This window comes from Athene noctua, chromosome 5, assembly GCF_965140245.1.
Source record: "Athene noctua chromosome 5, bAthNoc1.hap1.1, whole genome shotgun sequence".
NCBI lineage: Eukaryota > Metazoa > Chordata > Aves > Strigiformes > Strigidae > Athene > Athene noctua.
In genome coordinates this window covers 52843081-52862099 of record NC_134041.1, presented here as the reverse complement: position 1 = coordinate 52862099, position 19019 = coordinate 52843081, and the positions used below count along the sequence as shown (strand labels likewise).

The following is a 19019-nucleotide window of genomic DNA, read 5'->3' as shown; positions in this document are numbered from 1 at the left end:
TTCTGCAAATACGTTTAATGCACTTAGAATACACGGGAGGAAAAAAATGTTTAGTGATTCACAAAAATATTACAAAAAGTCACGTGCAGGCGAAACACACCCAGCACTGCAATAACAATGTAAGAATTTACATTAGAAACTAATATAAAATATTTAAAAACCTCTGCTAGTTTAGCTTTCCATTTGTTTTTTGTCTTTTATAAAAAAAAAGGAGGAGGGGAGGGGGAAGAAAGGCCATCTACAAGGTACTGATACACTGGCTGCAGAAATGCGGGCTCCTTCCAGCCCCATCGGTAGTGTCCTCGGGCTCCTCGCTCGACACGACCCCGCGCACGCAGACCACACACACTTGCACTCGCACACGCACACGGCTGAACTACAGAAAGGTTCACCTCCAGGCTGCGAGGGCAGTCCCCCACGGTCAGGGTTTGCTGTGGTCCTGGTCACACCACATCCCCCGCCCTGGGAAGCTTGCTGTAGCTCTAGGTTTTGCAGAAACCATCCAGCATACAGAACAAGTAGCGTCCCCAGCGAGCGGCAAAAGGTCCATCTCTTTAAAAGAAGGGAAAAGCCAGCATGTCCAACCCAGCCTGGATGAGAGAAGAGTTTTGAATGACTAAACGTGGGTTTGGAGTGTGGCTGTGGCTGAACACAGAGCACCAGGACTGGATGGGTACAAGGAGCATCCCGGCACGGGGGCCAGGGCATCGGTGCAAACCCACAGCGGGATGCCATCTGCTTTTCACAGGGCTGCAAATTGCTGCTTTGGGGAAAGCCAAAAGCTGAGAACAAAAGGGCCCAGAGCCCCCCAGCCCGTGATCAGTCACTGCCAGGACAACACGGCCGCTCACACCCGCCTCCCCTTCCTCTGCCCCCCGCGGGTTTCGCAGCCTGCTTGCTGCCACAGGAGGAATGGTGCAGGAGCTTCGTCGCCAGCACCACAAAGTCCTTCTGCGCCCATCCTGCCTGCGGCATTGTCAACACATGCCGTGTTTATGTAGGACCTACCGCACACGGTGACAGCTCGGTCCCTCCCACCCTCGCCGCTCTTGCAGCGGAGGGTTTCCGGAGCCGCACTTTCACTGCAGTTGGGCCCCAGGGAAAGGAACAAAGGAGCCATTTTCATCTCCAGCCTCGCCGGGAGTGGAGAGAGAGAGCACGAGAGAAAAGACCAGTGTTTGCAAAACACAACAATTGGCAGGAAATTTTCCTCCAGCTTTTTGAGGCTAGGGATTTTTTCTCTCTTCCTCCTTTCAAAGAGAGGAGACACAATGTCAGGACAGTTTAAAAACAACCAGGCACTGGCCAGCCACATCTGCCACGTGCAGCCCTTTCTGAGCTGATGTTCCTCTCCTGCTACCGGGGCCCTACGAGCTGAACAGTGAATGACGCCTTGGTCTTTCAGCAAGGGAAAAGGAAGGTGCTGCCTTCACGGCAGACTAGAAATGATGTTTCTGAACTGATGTGCTGCTTGTGATGATTTTATGGTCTGTCAGCGATTTTAGGGGAAACAGAATCATGGTAGAAATGAAGAGGTGGTGAAGCACGATACACGACAGGTTCACTGCCTGACAGAGACAGGTTGATGCGGGGCCAGGTTTAAAACACATTTGCAACCTCAGGCTTATTCTCCATTTGAAATTTTGGACTCATGTTGAACACAAGATATATTTTTTAAAAAGAAAAAAGAACAAGCAGACACTACACAACAGAAAAAACAACAATAGTAGGTTGCTACAGAGCTCATTGAAAACTGACGTCATCCCAGAGACCTAAACCCAGCTTTAAAATCTTGAGAGGTGAACCCCACTGGCAAATGTGCAGGTTGAGAATGTTGTGGATACAGTTTGGCTCCTGCAACAGGATGGTGTTTATCAATAGGGACAGATGCACAGAAAGAGATTCCCAATTGCTTGACAAGTCATCTGCCCTTACAGCTTCACTCACAGGGAGAATTAAGGCACAATATATACTCTAAACTGAGGGCAGTCACATAGAGGGGACCAAGTGCCTGGGAGGTGGAAGGGCTCTCGTGGTGCTGGACACCCTCCTCAGCTGGCTGTGATGGCACAAGGGCTGTGAAGCCCAAGACTTCATACAGCAGAGCCACAGGGTGCAAGGCTGTGCCTCAGGCTAGGGGAAAATCAGACCCACGGGTCTAGGGGTTTCCTCTGGCCTGAAGGTCTTCGGATCTCTTCTCCCCACCCAACATGACACTGCCGTGCACTGGCAAGATACGAGCTGGCAAAAGCGGGTCATGGACTTGAGATGCCTATCTAGGAGGAGGGAGTAGTCATCAGGACAGACAAATGATCCCATGCTGACCTGTCACCTAACCCAGCGTCCTGCAAAGCATGCAGTCAGACAAACATTTTCCAGTGAAGTGTCTGAGAAAGGTTTTTGCGAGGAGCTGGAGGGACATTTGATGAAGGGAAAGGATGGTGGGTGAGCAATACAGCTCACTCAGTGACCAGCCCGGAGGTTCTCCTGAGAGGCAGTGGAGCAGGAACTCCATTCCCCACCCACACTAATTAGAATAACAAATGAGACTGAAGCAGCCACATTGCCACACCCCATCTTTGACTCGACCTCAGATGCAGCTAACGCAGCCATTTGAAGTCTCTACTGTCAGCGACGGGTACAGGCCAGGGTGTGAACACGCAATGGGATATGCATGGCTGGCTGCTTGCACCCGTGCAGGATCTCAGTGGGTCCTGGAATGGAAATGAGGACTTGCCAAGCAGGGACCCCATGCTGTGCTGAGGCCCTGATGATTCTCACTTTGGTTTCTAGCTTCCCTGCACCCACGTTAGCTCCCTCTGCAGCACTCGAGATACGTAAGGACTGCACTGCCTTGAACAAGCCTGAGCCCTGGGTGCAGGAGGGAGGCTGCTAACCTGCTCCCCCCATCATGCAACCTCTCCTCAGCAATCTGCCCCCTCCAAGCCAAGCATCGCTTTTAACTGTTTTTTTAAAAAAGGTACACCCCCTAAATATTTCTGCTGGTTGTGGATGAAAAACGACACAACCCCCACTTCTTCAAAGACCATTTGATGACCCGATGGTGTAATTTCAAAAGCCATCCAAAAGCAACTGAATGTTTGAAGTGAAGAGCTTCAGAATATAATTTCAAATCACTGTTGGCAAATCTATGTACAGTAAAACCAATATATCACCATCCTCAAAGACATTATTCACAGCAGGCACCACCTATCTAAGCCACTGAAAATATCACTGTAGGTCACACCAGCTACAAGACTGACTGCTCTGCTTAGATCGTATCCCACATACTTTAATATTGAAACTATACATTCCTTCTGTTTTTAATCATGAGTTGAGAGGGATAGTAGTCCTGGCTTTTGGGACTTCTCTTGTTTCAGAATTGCTGTCACATGTTGGATTTTCAAGGCATTGTGGGTCTGCCATAAGGCTCTTCATCTTTGGAAATATCCCTATCAACCTGCATCGCAAGATTTCTCCAGGAGGGAGAAAACCTCTACTTTGCTGCTTCTAAACTGCATTCATTTCCATCCAGATCACTATCTTTAGCCAACACAAGCCTCACAGGTTTTGTTTTCATACAATCCTGCTTCAGACCTTCTACACAATCTAGAAAAAAATCAGCACCAGTGGACCTACCACCCTAGCAGGTTTGGGCTAGAAAAATACCGTGGCGTTTAACACTGATACATTTCCCTTTTTCAAACTACTTGCTCACTAAAATACTGAGGTTTCTTTCCATTTTCTTCACACAGAGGCATGTCCTCTTGCCCCAAGATGAAAATATCCAAACTTGAGATCTCATTTACTTGCCAGTGAGTAAGCCTTTGGCACAGTTGCAGACTCGATGTGAATCAGGGGACGGGAGGTCCTGTGGGTGCACAGCTCTTCACGATACCGAGTAACATGCAACTTTCTTATTCTTAGGTAACTGTTGAGAGGGAGTGACACGACCTTGGAGCTTAAGGGTTGACTTTCACCAGTTTTGCTCTTATAGTTGGTTTAACACTAAGACAGAGATTTCTATTTTAGCAGTTGTCTAATATTTTTCCCCTTGACTAAGTAGGAAGATTTCATTTCCTTCCCTTCAAACCTTCCCCTCAATTGTTATCTGGCTACCAGCAAAGATCTGTGAGAAAGTGTCTCAGAAATAGAGATTTCTGGCATGCCACCTGTTCATAACTCAAATACACAGAACTATATATAAATACATGACATGGAACAAAAATACACACACAAGGATACTGGGTGGATTTTCAAATGCATTCAGCGTGCTCCCTCTGAAGTCAATGAAAACCCAACCCAGAGCGTCTGATGAGAGTAAATATGGTGAGAAAAACATACACATAAGAAAGGCAGAACTGGAGCACAAGCCAGCCTGGAGGAGGTGCTTTCCCTGCGTACAGCACCGCATCCCTGCTGCGAAGGCTCAAAGAGTTCATAGGGCAGTAGGTCCTAAGCTTTCCAGATGTGTGTCAGAGCCCAGAGAGGGTCTGATGGACTTCTCTCTGCCCCGTGCTGATCTCTGCAGGAACAGCAACAATTGACCTTCCAAATGTCCCCTCTCCACTAAGATGTGGATTTTAAGCTCCTTTTAATGAGAGCTAGCATCTGGAAACAAGGAAGAGCAGCCAGCATCGTGGCAACGGGCCAGCTCTGCTGCAGGCACCCCCAGCAAGCTCATACAAGAGCAGTCCATAGGCTAGTGTTGGCGGATGGCTTTGGGACAAAATTGTAGTTGCTGCCCTTGCCTTTCTCCCGACTGCCACAATCGTCTGTCTGTTCATTATCTTGTGGTGGGACACTTGGGCACGTCATTTTTGAAGCTGGACTGGTACATTTTCATGCCGCTTTCTCGCCCACGCTGTCCCCTGCATATACATCTACAGCGCAGAAGGGATGCTCAGTGCTAACCAGGACAATGAAAACTGGCCAAGAGATCCCACGGATGAATGCAGTCTGCCACAGCACAGAAATCACTCTGGCTGGCACATGCAGATATCTGAAAGTTTGTTCTTTCGCAGCAGGATTTTAAGATGATCCTCCGAGTTCAGACAAAATGACAAACTCATTTACATGTAAATTGCTTTCGTAGGTTTGCAGAAAGGAAGGTTCTGCTGAGCAGTGTTGGACCCTGCATTTGGCCTGCCTTAAATTATAATAAAACAACAATTATAATAATACAAATACTACTTTGTACACGAAGCACGCCCTCCCCTGAAAACCCTGGCATGCTTCGGTAGGTCCTACAGCCCTCTAGTCAATAATCACCCTCTCTGCACAGAGAGACATTGAGCGACTTGCCTGAGGCCATGGAGGAATTCTGTAGCAAGTCCAGGGAAAGCTTTGTGGCTCCTAGCTCTGCTTCTTGACCAACATTAACCAGCCTCAAATATATGCAAAAACCATCAAAGCTGACTGTGCCAGGAAGAAATTAAATCAGCAAACAGAAAACCAACCCTGGGGTACTGGGGAGGTCTCCTGGACTTTGCTGTTTGATCAGGGGAGTTAAGCGTTAAAAGCTTTTGTTATACTTGTATTATGATCACACAGCAATTGCACATAAATTGCCAAGTTATCTTGTAGGCAGAAAGGGGTGGAAGAAAAGCTGCACCTCCCCTGACAAGGAGTGAAGAGTTGTCATCAAAAGACAATGGGCAGAGGAAGGCTGGGGAATATGCATGAGAAACAACCTGCAACAGCAGCAGGGGGTAAAGCCTGCAGTGGTTTGCTGCAGTATATCCACAGGGGCCAGCATCTCGATGCAGAGACACAACCTGACCCCGCAGAGACCATCTCCTCCACACACCACATTTTGCTCCAAGAAGGAAGCCACAGGGATCTAGAAAGAGAGTCTTTTCAAACTGATTTTGATTCTTTACAGTTCAAATCTATCTGAAAAGGATGGACGTCAGCAACAAGAGCCACCACAGTGAGGCTAGAGGGGAAAATGGAAGCTGCACCAGGGCACAACCCTGCTGGAACAGAGAGAATAGTTGGCTTTATTGAGGCCGAGTCTCCTCTCTGCTACGTCAGGGCAGCGGAGATCTCCATTTCATATGCTTTTAAGCAGCCCTCTGGATCCTGCAGAGCTGCTGAAGTTGTCCCTGTGAACAAATGGTCCTTTCTAGCTTCTCAAATTCTGTACAATAGCAAGGAAAAAATACTTGACAGTATCTCTTTAAAGATAAACACACTGTAAACAGGAGATCTCCCCCGCCCCGGTAGCTTTCTTCCTCCTGCTTGTGCAAAACCAGAGGTTGCGACCTTCCCTGGGGTTCAGGCACAAGGACAGGATGCGTGAGAATAAAGTTGCCTCTGTTTGCAGCGATACCATAGCTAATAGCACCAAGACCAACACTTAAAACATGCCTAATTTGAGGGCAGGGAGGATCTGGGTTTGTTTTTCTTGACTGAACTAGAAAGTTCATCTTTAAATCTGTTCAGCTTCAAGCATGTGAGCTTTTGGCCTCCTTTAAACAGGGGAAATACCATTCCGTTTCTGAAAAGAAAAAAAAATAACACATGGAAGAACAGTTCTGCAGTCAGTAAAAGTTTGGCTAACAAAAGGACTCCAGAGTCACGTAAAGAACATTTAATCCATGGATTATAGGCTTGCACCTGGCAGAAATGCATGTGTAAATACAGGCGTGCAGAGCGTCTACACCCTGGGCTAAGGCAGAGGGAAGTTCTGTAGCTAGGAGAGAGAAAGGATTCTTACTACTAATTTTCATAGTTAAATATTTCTCACTCGCACTCACACATACGCAGGCTGTTCCCAGAGAGCTCAGCCTTGGGAAGGATAAAGGAAAGGGCTCAGTTCAGTCTGGGCTGGTGCTGAGTAGCTTCTCTTCTGTTTGCAGTGGTTGTGCAGCAAACTCTTATTTGCAGGCAGAGTTTTTACTGCATTAATTATCCTGTGAGTCACTGGGTAATGGACAGTAACTTGGCTCTCCCAGTTGTTAGAAGGGTGTAATTCAGCTCTAATGCAGCGGGTTGTCGAATACGGCATCTGGCAAGATGGAAACTTTCAGTTTCTTTTCAGGCCAGCTGTACTCCTTTGGAAGTTTAAACTGTAAGACAGTAAAGAGAACCAGTTAATGTATATCACTGCAACCTAACCCACAGAAAAAACAAAATCATTGCAAAGGCAGGCAGCCCCATGTTATTATTATTTTTTAAAACAAGAGGCCACTAAGAAAGCATTTCCCCATCAGTATGTTTTGGACAGCAGTGGACATTAGATAATGTGGCCTGTGCCTCAGCTGCCAAAGTAAAGTTCTGATATTTCAGCCCGAGCACTGTTTATTTCATCAGACTGATTCTGAAGGGTTTCTGCCCCCATCACCATTTCCCCTCCCTGACCTCTCTGACAATGTGCAGCACAAGTACCTTCCTTCCTACCTGTCAATGTCCCTTTCCTTTCACTTACCCCAGCCCCCAGAGCCCCCTGTCTGCTTTAAAGGGAGTCTTATGGCAGCTTTCAAACTCTTACTCATATAGGGTGGGATGCACGTGAGCTAGCATGGCTCTGCTGGCTGACAGGCTTGTAAATGGGCACCACCTCTGGGAGGGCAAACTCTGCTGCCCTGGCTGGTGAGAGCCAGCGTGCCTGAACAGCATTTCTGCTCCAACCCTACCCACCTCTGACACAAGGGCTCTGCAGAGTGCCTGTACAATGCCTCATATTCACACAGGCACTCGGCTGCTCGGGCTGTTTTGCAAACATTAATTGAAGCACATGGAACAGAGACTTTTTGCCCCAGTCTGGTTTACACAGAACCATCTCTGGTCAATGTTTTCCAAACAAGGCAAGTGCACTGGTCCCATCTTGATGTCACTCCAGGGCACCCCACCTTAGGCTGGGAAATGACCCCAACATCTCTTATCCCAAACATGACCATGTAGGGACAGAGCTCCAAGAAGCCTCACCACTGACCCTTCTCATAACCACATCTGACCAGGGCCCATGCCTTCAGGCAGATCTCCCAAAACCAGCTTTGTGGGGGTGGTGGGAGGTAGGGGGTGGCATCTCTTAGGCTACAAATCTGCCCCATCCACAGCTGGATGGCAACCAGTTCCGCACACACATTTCACACGATCCCAGTGCCCAGACTGAGGGTCCAAAACCCACGGGGGACAGCTCTGGAAGCCAGTTTTCAGGATCATTTTGTTTTTAAAACTCTGCAACTCTGTTGCACCTACAGCGGAGCAGTGCCTGACACTGTGATAGTCCCGGATACAGGGAATCCGAGGGAGGAACCCCACATCACCGGAGACAATCTGACCCGAAGGTAGCTAATTCAGAACTGTTACAGATACAGTGGTCCCCTCCCAGGAGGCCAACAGCACCATAAACTGCCCACGAAATATGTGAATTAGTGAGTTGGTGCAAGGAGACAGTGACCTACACATCATCCACCTTTATCCAATTACTTGTCTTTCTTCCCATAAGTGCCCCATTTCTGAAGGACATGAACACATCTTCAGTGGCAGGTTCCTGCTAAAGGAGATCCTCTCCAGCTGCCTGCTCCACAGCAAGGACAGTTCTAACACAAATTTGTGCCTGACCTTGCTCCATTTGCAGCTGTGTATGAGGGTAACCTGCAGTTGGTACCCACTGACCTTAGTATGCCAGGCTGGCAGTTCAGGGTCTGACCCATGATCTTGGGGGCATGGCAGGAGGATCCTTCAGGATAGTGGCTACCATAAACTCCTACTCTTTCTCCTCTAGGAAACATAAACAGCCCAAGTCCCACTTATGGTTGTTTTTTTTAAACTCAAACCCTGTGTATAGCTTGCACCATATAATCTAGTTGCCTTACACTGCCCAGGGTATTCTTCTGAGTTCGATGTCTAGGCTATGTGAAAAACATGCTAAAGATACTCAGAACATTTCTTAATTTCACTTAACACAGGTAGCTCTTCATGCAGCAGAAGTGCTTCGTTCTACCACATGAATATCACCAGCAACAGTCAGGGCTGCTGAGGAACGCCTTCAGTTGGCCCAAACCAGGATCCTGCGAGTTACAAATCCTTGGAGGAATCTGGATGCTGAAAGATCACATTTCATCTCAAGTATTTTCATCTCTATAAACAGGAGTGGTTCCAAAGCAATCCTCTCGGAGAAGTCATCCTTTGCATTTGTTTGTTTTTCACTTTTTAATTTAGCGAAGTCCCAGTAACTCGGAACCAAACGCCCAGTTGCTGTGCCAGGAGCTGCCATGCTCACTGCCTCTGCCTCTCAGCGGAGAGCAAAGGAACATGAGCCGTCCAAAGCCTTAACTAAAGGGCCTTCAAACCAAAGTGCTCCTGGGCTTCCATGTCACTAGCAAAAATGAGCTTTGGATTAGGTTTAACTGGATAAAAGCTGGCCTGAAAGTCACTGCACAGCCAGCAGCATGCTCCCCTCACTCACACAGTGAAGAACACCCTGGCATTAAATCAACTCTGGATTAAACAATTAGAGCCCTGAGATTTTCCTGGGGGGAGGGGAGCAGGGTGAGGGATGGGAGGGCTGTTCTACAAGCCAAGGAAAGTTTCTTTAGAGTCTGCAGGGAGCTGTAAAAAATGGGATTAAAAATATTACATGTCATTTCTGCCACTGCTCTTTGAAGTCAAGCAGAATATTTATATGGCATGCATGGGAGACAGGGTGTTAAATGTTCCCCAGGAAGAGATCACATGGCAGGGGGAAGTTTAGTACTGCACAGCAAAGCTTTATAAAGCTCCCTTGGCTGCTGCTATAACGCTTCCAAGCTGGTGATGTTCCTCTGTACACTGTGCAGGGGCAGCAGGTGAAGGCCAAGTAGCAGATGTGAAAAAGTCCCCCCCCTGCTTCCCAAACCCCAAAAAGGAGGCCCCTACAACAGATTGTTCAGCAATAAATGTGCTGCCACTGCTTTCAGTCTTTCTGAAAGTGGGGAAGGTGATGTGCCTGGAGTTGCTGCTGAGGACACTATGCACTGCATGGAGGAAACTCCACCACCTGGCCCCAGGGGCTGTACCACTTCGATTCAGGGCGCTCAGATACCACATTGGGAAAGATGCTGGCAGAAAGGAAATGCACAGTCTCCCTTAATACCCATCCTGCCCTCTATTTCTTGCAATCCCTTCTCTCAGTGCCTTAGTTCACAGCAGATGTGAAGGTTTAGCAAGGCCTCAAGCCTATAGGGCATGGCTGCAGCCTGCAAGCTGAGGGGAGGATCAAAGGCAAGCTGCAGGACGGGCTGAGCTCTCTGGGGCAGTACAGGGGAGATACAGGAATGATGCAGCCTTACTTCCTCTGGAGAATTCAGATCTTCTAAATCTTCCAGCATTCTCTCTACGAATTCTTCAGTCAATAGGATCTGCAAAGGAAATACAGTAGTTTTATGCCTTTACACTTCTAGTTTTAGCTAATTGCCAAGAAACAGAATGACTTCTGCAGAGAGCAGACTGTACCAGCTCACTCCTTCCCCTGTGTTCTTCTTTCCCGTAATACAAAGGTTTGAGGGCAAGGAGCTCCTAACTTTGCCTCCCACCCCAACCACTGAAAAAAAAATGTTAAAATTATACAGTAATCTTTTTTGACCCTCAATTATCTTCCTCAGTCTAAAATTAGAGGCTCGGCTTTCAACAGACAGAGTGGGGAAGGAGAAAAAGGGTCAAGATAACAACTGTTGGAGAGACAGTGGGAGACAGCCACTTTCATCCGATCCATTGAAGTTAAACTCACAGTTTAATCAGGAAACAGCAGCACAGGGAGAGCCTGAGACCCATACAGAGCTGGTGCTCTGGGCACAGGGAGGGCTCTGACCCGAGTGCTGCACATTGTTCAGATGAACCAGATGCTGGGTATGGGAGGTGCTCCCAGAGGCGCCTGCACCAGGCACCTCCACAGTGTTACTGCACATGCCCATCCCGTGTGCCTGTGCAGGGAAAGCTTTTGGCTCATCTCAAGGCCAGGCTGGCAAGCACAAAGCAGCCCATGAAAGCAGCTGCCAACAGGTCAAAATGCCCAGCTGAGGGCCATGACTGGCTCCATGGAGCGCCCAAGTCACACAAACCAAAGACACCAGGAGAAAAACCAGCCCCAGGAATTCAAGGGGATGAACTCAGACCCTCTTTAAAAAAGCACGTGATTTCCAAAAGCAAACATGTTCTGCCTCTCTTCACAACAGCCGTAAAGGCCAGAGCTCCAGGCCAGCCAGCTGGCTTGGCACAGGAGCAGACACGGCAGTGCGGGACCAGGCAAACATCCCCACGCAGTGAGGGGGCCTTGGAGCGGCATTCCTGGGAGTTAGGTTGCAGCAGTATCCAGCAGATTATTCCCATATCAGCCTACAGGTTTGCTTCTTCCCCCCTGCTTCTTTCCTTCCTTCTCTTCACCCTTTCCTCTGTCTCTGGCATTGCTTTCCATCCTGAAGCAATCACCAACCCCATGCCCCTTTTTCTCACCCTTCCCTTTCCATGTTCTCTCCAGCCATGAGCTCTGTGCCCCCTCCCAGAAAAGGGACTGCTCCAGCACCAAACACTGATGGAGCTAAGTGCCCAGCCCCACCACTCTCCGCTGTCCCCTCCAGCTCACGTCTGGAAGAGGTGCAGCCAGCCTGTCCCATGCAGAAAGCCACCTCCCACATCCACCAGCTCCTTGGTGACAGTAACATTAGTGGGGAGTGAGTGACTGCCAGGATGCCATGGGCTATTTGGCAAGTGGAAGCCTTTGGTCTACAGTTTGGTAACACACAGGCAGGGCTATTGGACAGAAAGAGAAGTCTGGTCTTCCTTTCTTCCTTCGGTTGGCAAGAGAAGAGATCTGAAAACACCAAATTCAGATCCAAGAGCTACCAGGTGTCTGCCGTTCTCTCCCCTTCAACCTTGTCACCCTGCTGCCACTGCACACAGATTTCGCAGGGGATAAGGGAACTGCAACCTCCCCTCTCCACCACATTCCCCTCTTCACTTAGCTTCAACCTGCAGCAGGCTGCAGGACAGGGTTTATGATCAAACTGCTCAGCATGAATGCAGGCACCTCCATCAGGCCTTTCTGATCACACCTCGAGCCTGAAAAAACCCTGGTTCAGCTAGGAGCCAGGAGCTTGCTGCTTTGGACAGGACTCTGCAAGCTGGCACCAAGCTGCAGACTGGCAAGCTGAGGAACAGCTGAAACACGCAGTACCACCGCAAACTACTGCAGTCTCCTTGCAGGAGTCTGTAACTATTCTGCCTGTTGAACTGGAGACACTCGTTTGTTGACTGTTTGCAGGAGGAGGAAGCTGTCTGTCCGTGTTGGAGGCAGGAGGGCAACCTGATCGCTCAGCTCAGAAGGAGGAGCTGGGTGGGGAGCTGGGGCTCTGCATGGAGCAGATCGGTTTCTGCGGAGGTGCAGCCTGCAATGGGGTGAGGGAATGAAAACAATTTGGCAGACATCAAAATCTACAGAGCAGCCGGAAAAAGGAGGAGGAATTGGTATTCACAGCAATCAGGCAAGGAGGAAATGAATATTCAGCCATCCACGAATGAGCAAAAATGCCAGAGGTTGGGATGGGTGAGAGAGCAGGAATGAGGAGCCGCAGCTTTGGCAGGGGGACTAGAAGACAAGCGCAGCAGGAAGACCCCTGGGCGCTCCCAAGGTGCCAGAGGCAGGAGAGAAATGGGAACCATGTGTGCAAGGCAGCCAGCTGCTCTGAGGCTGGAGGAAAACAAGACAGGGTATGCAGGGGTAAACAGCAAAGGGTGGAGAGAGTGAAGGGGAGGACAGGTCAGGTCCTTGATAAGCCATAGACTCCCAGAGTAGGGACAAACCTACGTGGAGCACTGTGGCTAGCACTGACCTGGGGTACAACCCCCTGAGATGGCTGAGCCCATCTGCAGCTCACTGCTCCCTCTCAGGGAATTTTGGTAATCCAGCTGAAAAAAAAACCAAATTCCACTGATGCAGTGAGCTGAACTGGCTCCCTGAAGGGTCTGACAAGTGGAGTGAGACAGGCCACAGCTTGCAGCTCAACTGTCTTGTGGACTCCATTTGTTGGATCAAAGCAATGGTAGCCTGCTCTATGCAGCGCAGTGAGAAAAGATCGCAGTGCCGTTCTGCAAGCCCTGCATAGACAGTTAACTTTGGTGGAGGGCAGGCATCACAGGCAGCAATGACAAACTGCTGCAGTGACATTCACACAGTGTGTCACTCAGACCCTGTCCGTAACAGCCCGAGTCAGAGAAAACCGCCCCAAAACCTACTACCCCATGCTGCTGGGGAGACCTGCTCTCCTTCCTGGAGAAGAAGGGAGTCTCCAAAGCACAGGTGTAAGCAAACGTATGAGCAGCCATGTCCCTTGGCACAGGAAACCGGCACTCGAGCTCTCCCGAGGATGCAGGGGGAAGGCATGTGTCCACAGCACACCAATTGCTGAAGAGGTGTTTGAAGCAAGAAGCACTGTCATCCTGGATTCACATCTAGACAAGATTTCTCCTTGTAGAAGTAGCCCAATCAAAACAGCCCAAGAGCATTAAGTCCTGTGCTCACAGATCAGGCTGCCATCCCCACCTGCAATCAGCAAAACCACCTTTATGCTGGTGAGTGAGTCTTTGTTCCTACCGAGACGGATGAGAATAAATCCAATCCCATCTCAGCTTCCCTCACTCACAATATTTCAGGTTTCCAGTTCTTGTAGCATGCCTGCTCCTGCACAGTATGATACCCCATTACATTAACACACACACGTTATATGTGCATGATATTAAAGGTGACATTCCCAGCAAATAAACATGACAGACTGCCATTGCTCTAGGCACCTAATTTAATTTCCTCTGGGATTTAAACCTTAGAAGCTCAAATTAAACAAATAGGCCCTGTTCACTTTATATTTCAGACCGAAGTCTAGAGTTTTCCTCCGATGCTGTTAACTGATCTTATCAACAGGACACCGCACAGAGATCACAATGATGAAGCAGCTTATTCCCTTCCCAAAGGAAAACAGAGCTCTGCTGTTGTGCTGCAGCCATGGGAAAAGCCAACACAATGTGGAGGACAAACGAAGCTGTCCCATGCACACTGAACAGGCCTTTTCTCCCATGAAATCCCTCGGCGGGTGCTGAGGAAGCAAAGGAGCTTTCCCGAGCGGCAGCGGGTATCCTGGGTGCTGCAGTGGCCAGGCACTCGCAGCGCTGTGTTTTCACAGCCCTGTGCAAACACTCCCGCCAGCCCAGCCTGCCGAAGCTGGTTACAGGGTGTAGCTCAGCCTTTGTAACGGCTGTTTGCAGTACGAACAGGGAACGGCCTCGCCAGCCAGCTGCGGGTATCTGAAACATCTCCTTCGGTGCTGCACGGTCCTGCTTGCACCAGGATCTCCCCGACCTGACCCCGAGAGGCCTGGACACATGCTATCCCATTACTAGCAGATCTAGATTCCATTTTCTGTGTGCTTTGTGGCTGTTAGTCATGCTGCAGATGCTTGGAAAATGATGACTAGCCAAAAGATTAAGTCCCTGTTTTCTATCACAGGTACCTACTGCACAACCGGTGTCCGAAGTTTGGGTTCTCACTGCTTCACTAACAGCTGCATGTGTCCAGACATGTTATCAAATACCAGGCTAGGCTGTCTTATTCAGGTGGATGTGTTCAGGGAACACACGGGCTGCGTGCATGATGTCTCCCTCTCGTGGCAAGTCTCACCTGAGCTTGTTGAAACCTTCTTCTTACCTAAAGGGCTTACCTACAGGTCAAGTGAAGGAGCTTGTGTTGAAGCTTTCAGTGTTGCAGGTTTCATACCTGCAGATAGTTGAGAAACCTGTATCATGACTTGTTACTCGTTACGCGACTGCGAGTGTACAAAAACAGGCGAGATTTAAAAATATACTCAAGGTCATGGGGCTTCAGACAAGTTTGGCTGACTTTGAAAGCAACTGGTGCTTAGTAAAACATTAAAGACTTTATAATCAGCTTATAGGTACCACCCCACAGTTAACACCCCATCTCTCGCTATAGGGTTCAACACTACCATGACAGCTTGAAATTCTCAGCTCAGGAAAGGCTGGTTGGGGCCAGAGGTCACACCAATGTTGAAAGCCTGGAACAACTGACAAGTCTTTGATCAAGGAAGACCCTCAGAAACTGAGCTAGGAAATGAGCTGCAGCTCTGTCCAACCTCAGGAAACATGCTTTGTCCAGGGCGAGACACAAGTGACTGGCCCAGTGACAATTAAGCAAGGGTGCTTTTGTTGGTAATACCCAAATTTCTTGCCTACCTAGAAACAAACTAAACAATCTCACACTTTGCCCTAGTGCTCTGTTTGCATTAAACACTGCCACTTGCTTTTCTAGCAGCTTTGTCAAAGAAAGGAAGCCATATTTTATTAGTTCTGGACTTAGCACAGAGCAGGCTTGTATGGCTCAGCCAGAGGAGGTGGGGACACATTGCAATAAACCCCTATGTAAACCATACCAACTCTTCTAAGAAACTGTTCATCCACCCAGGTGTTATGCCTGGAATGGGTGGTGCAGTTGTACTCTCAGCCACATGTCATCTGTTACATCTGCAAACATCCAACAACTTTTAGGAGCCCTTTGCCCTGAAAATGTTTCAGCTTAATTCCCGTCGACAGCACAGCAAAAAGTGAAGTTAAAGTGCGTCAGCATTTCCCACTGAAACGAAACATCACCAGTAAAACCCCCTGATGAATCATGCTTTGTGCCACGAGCGTCCCCCAGCCCAACTTTTTGCTCTCCCCTTGGCTTGGCCTTCTTTGCACTGCTTTGCTTTGACTGCAAAGTGGTTCAGGCAGAGGCCTTGTCACTGCATCTTTCTACGTCATGCCCAGCCCTGACACTATCTGAAGAGGCCACCTTGCTGCCTGAATCCACCACAGCTCTCATTACAGCCTCAAAGGTACCCGTATTGCAACAAACACCTTTGACGAGAAATTCCACTGTTGCTCTTCCAGGAGATTCACAATCCTCCTTGTAAAGGAAAAACATCCACTCACAGATGCCTCAGGAACTTCACATTGCTTCACACCACGGTATTACAACCCCAGACGAGGAAGTATATGATGACACTGAAAGATTCTGACCTTGTGGAATCTCTCCATGACATTCCCAATTACAAGGCTGATCTCAGGGACCTGGGCTCCTCAGAGCCCAGCCTGACAAGATCCTTCTTGCAGACAGAGCTGGTTTCAGTGAACACATAAAGTTTGGCTGAGTTGGGGAGAAGGCTGACAAGGGAGCCAAGACAACAGGCAATACCAATTCTTTCAGAGTGAAAAAGCAAAGGAAGAACAGGCATTTCAGGGAATGCTCCAAGTGGGTGGAAGAAAACCTACACAAAGTAGCCAAAATGCAGTTTGCGTAGCAAGGGAGGGGCATGAGGCGGCAGGATAGTCAGTTGGCTTAAGAAGAATGAAAGGACTTGACTCATCCAAACTAGCCTGGACAAAGTACTAGAGAACTGCTGCAGGACAGCTGATACGGGCAGGACTGTAATGACCTAACGGGACATTTCTACCCTAGTGTAAGTTTCTCCCAGTGTCTCATTCAGCAGTGAGGAAGAACACAAAGGGATAATGCAGTTGAGGTCTTGGGGAGTGTTCAGGGAAGACAATAAACTTACTGAAAAAGCATTAGCTTAGATTTCCTAGACCTGCTCAAGAATTTGGGGGAAACCAACCAAAAGATTCTGAACAAGTTTTTCTTGAGGTAGATGCATAAAAGTGCTTTGGAGAAGAGCGGGTTGTAATTGTACACAACTTACACCCGTTTATGGGTGTCATCGTTAAACTCACCATGCTAGGTATAACACACCTATTCAAGTTTGAGGAGACCAAAAAATCAATCCCTATCTCTTCAAGAGAGAACTCAACCATAACTGTCGCTTGTAAGTGAGCATCTCAAGCATGAGAGTAGCTCTTTCAAATGTTGCTTTGAACCTCTGCTGCTGCCATTATGCCAATGTGCATAAATGATTTAACATGTGGTACAGCAGAGAGAAGAACCAGATGTGCTCATTTCCAGGGGAATGTCCTAATTCTACCGGAACAGAGTCATTCTCTTGTGCTCTCTGTCTCTGTGACTAATTCAGTGTTTTATATGATGTGGAACAACTCCAATTGGATGAGCTGAGGAAGAACCAAAATACCCTATAGCTGTAGTGCCCATAAAGCCAAAAAGTAGAAATAGAGGATCAAATAAAAAGAAAGGAACAAAATATGAGTTTCTCATACCCTACACAAGCATTTTATCCCTCAAACACTGATTAGAGAAGGCAAAACTTCTAACAACTTCAGCTTCATTCTGCAAAACTAGATTTTTTTTTTTTTCTCTTCTGTTTTTATTGAAGAAAACCTTCTATTTCTGGTTTCATTCAACACAAAAGGATTTTTTTTTTTCAGCTTTTGGTCTCTTTAAGGCTTTTGTTTCAGTAAGAAAAACTGAAAATATTTAAAGACTGGGCTCAGTCTGATCTTCTTTCCCAGATTTTTCACTTAGGTTGCCAAACCAGAAGAATGGATCATCCCCCATGACCCTGCTCACAGTAATTGCGCCCCCCGCCAGCATAGATAGCATATGTTGATAGCTCCTGAATGCTGGACGCTTCGCACAGCCTCCATGTACCTATCCTGCCTACAGGCACATTTAACATTTTCTGTGAGAAGTTTGACCTTGCTGTGCCCTAAGCCTCAACTTATTTTTCCATGCTGGATGCCTTTTTTTTTTTTTTTTTTTAAGGTTTTTAGGGGAAAAGGAATCTATTTATCTCAGAGAGGTATTTTGGAAAAAGTATTTTTTGACGGTACTAATCAATGCATATGATAATTTCGTTGCAAAGCACAAGAATTACCCCTTATGAGGAAGGTGATGAAGATTAACAAAAAATGCTCTAGAGGTCAAGCTAAGGTCTTTCTCCTGATCATCCAAATGCTTTGCAGAGTGAGAGGCTTCTGAAAGTCACTGTTCATCTACAGCCTTTCAAAGAAAGGCAGAAATATGTACTGAAGAGCCCTTCTTCATGGACCATGTCTCAGCCCAAGGCAGCTCCGCCCCAAACACAGGGCAGAGGTAGCTAAGGAGTATTCTTCCCTCTGATCATTCCTCTGAGCAGTGATGGATTGCTATGGCACCAGGCACATCAGGACTAAGGCAGGGAAACTCTCCAGTGCTCTCAGTGTTTCTGTTGGAAGTCAGGCCATGTGGAGGAGGAAGAGAAGGAATTTGCCAGCTTGAATGAAGGGGAGGAGAGGAAAGCAGAGACGGGCCAGGATGAGGGAAGATGGTGACACACAAAAACAGGATGGAAGGCAGATCAGAGGCCAAAGCTGGAGGCGACACAAAGGGCAGGGAGACTGGAGGAGAACCCCATTTCCACAGCTCATCATCCACACGCTGTCTGCTGGACACTGCAAACCTTCTGGCATGGGAGGTGAGCAAAGAGTGTCCTCCAGCAGCGGCTAGTGCCAGGGGTAATACCCCACCACTGCTGTGAGCTCCTCAGCTCACACCAAGACACAGACCTTGTGCTGAGAATTGGAGGGTGCCAACTGCAAATGAACCATAGCCTCCATCTGTCTAACAGGATTTGTCCCGAAACTGAGTAAATCACCTGGAAAAAAACCCTCTACACTCAGAGACCAGTGACACTGGGCATACAAAACTTTGGAAATGGCTGCACAGAGATGTCTGCGCCATGCTAATTTGGCCCCAGCATATGTCTGCCTCACAAAACAAATCTGTAATCACAGGCTTGCCTGCAGTTTTTCTCCCACAAGACCTCTGCCCTGCTCAGTCCTCAGGATGGTTCTGCTCACTGAATGCTGCATTAGTCATCATTTCTTTTCATTATCATTCAAGTTGCTTCCCCATTCCCTCCTACTCTCTTCCCCTTTATTTAGTACGCTCCATCCAACTACTGCCAGCATGGATTACACTGGAAGAACCTAATCTTACTGTCCTTACCACTCTCACAGCCTCTGACGTGCTCAGCCTCACATTTCTGCGAGGCAGGGAAGCGCTCCTCTCCGTGCAGCAGATGGGGGCGGGAGGCTAA

The 19019-nt window shown here is 48.2% G+C and overlaps 1 protein-coding gene across 2 annotated transcripts in view; it reads right to left on the bottom strand.

The window, feature by feature from the left end:
- Positions 1 to 19019, bottom strand: part of SUFU (SUFU negative regulator of hedgehog signaling) — a 101841-nt gene continuing 82822 nt past the window's right edge. For both annotated transcript variants that reach the window (XM_074907634.1, XM_074907635.1), the window contains exons 11-12: positions 10281 to 10349; positions 1 to 7073 (exon numbers count right to left, since the gene is read on the bottom strand). In XM_074907634.1, the coding sequence (XP_074763735.1) occupies positions 6984 to 7073; positions 10281 to 10349 (159 nt within the window). In that variant the 3' untranslated portion in view covers positions 1 to 6983. The remainder of the gene's footprint in view (positions 7074 to 10280; positions 10350 to 19019) is intronic.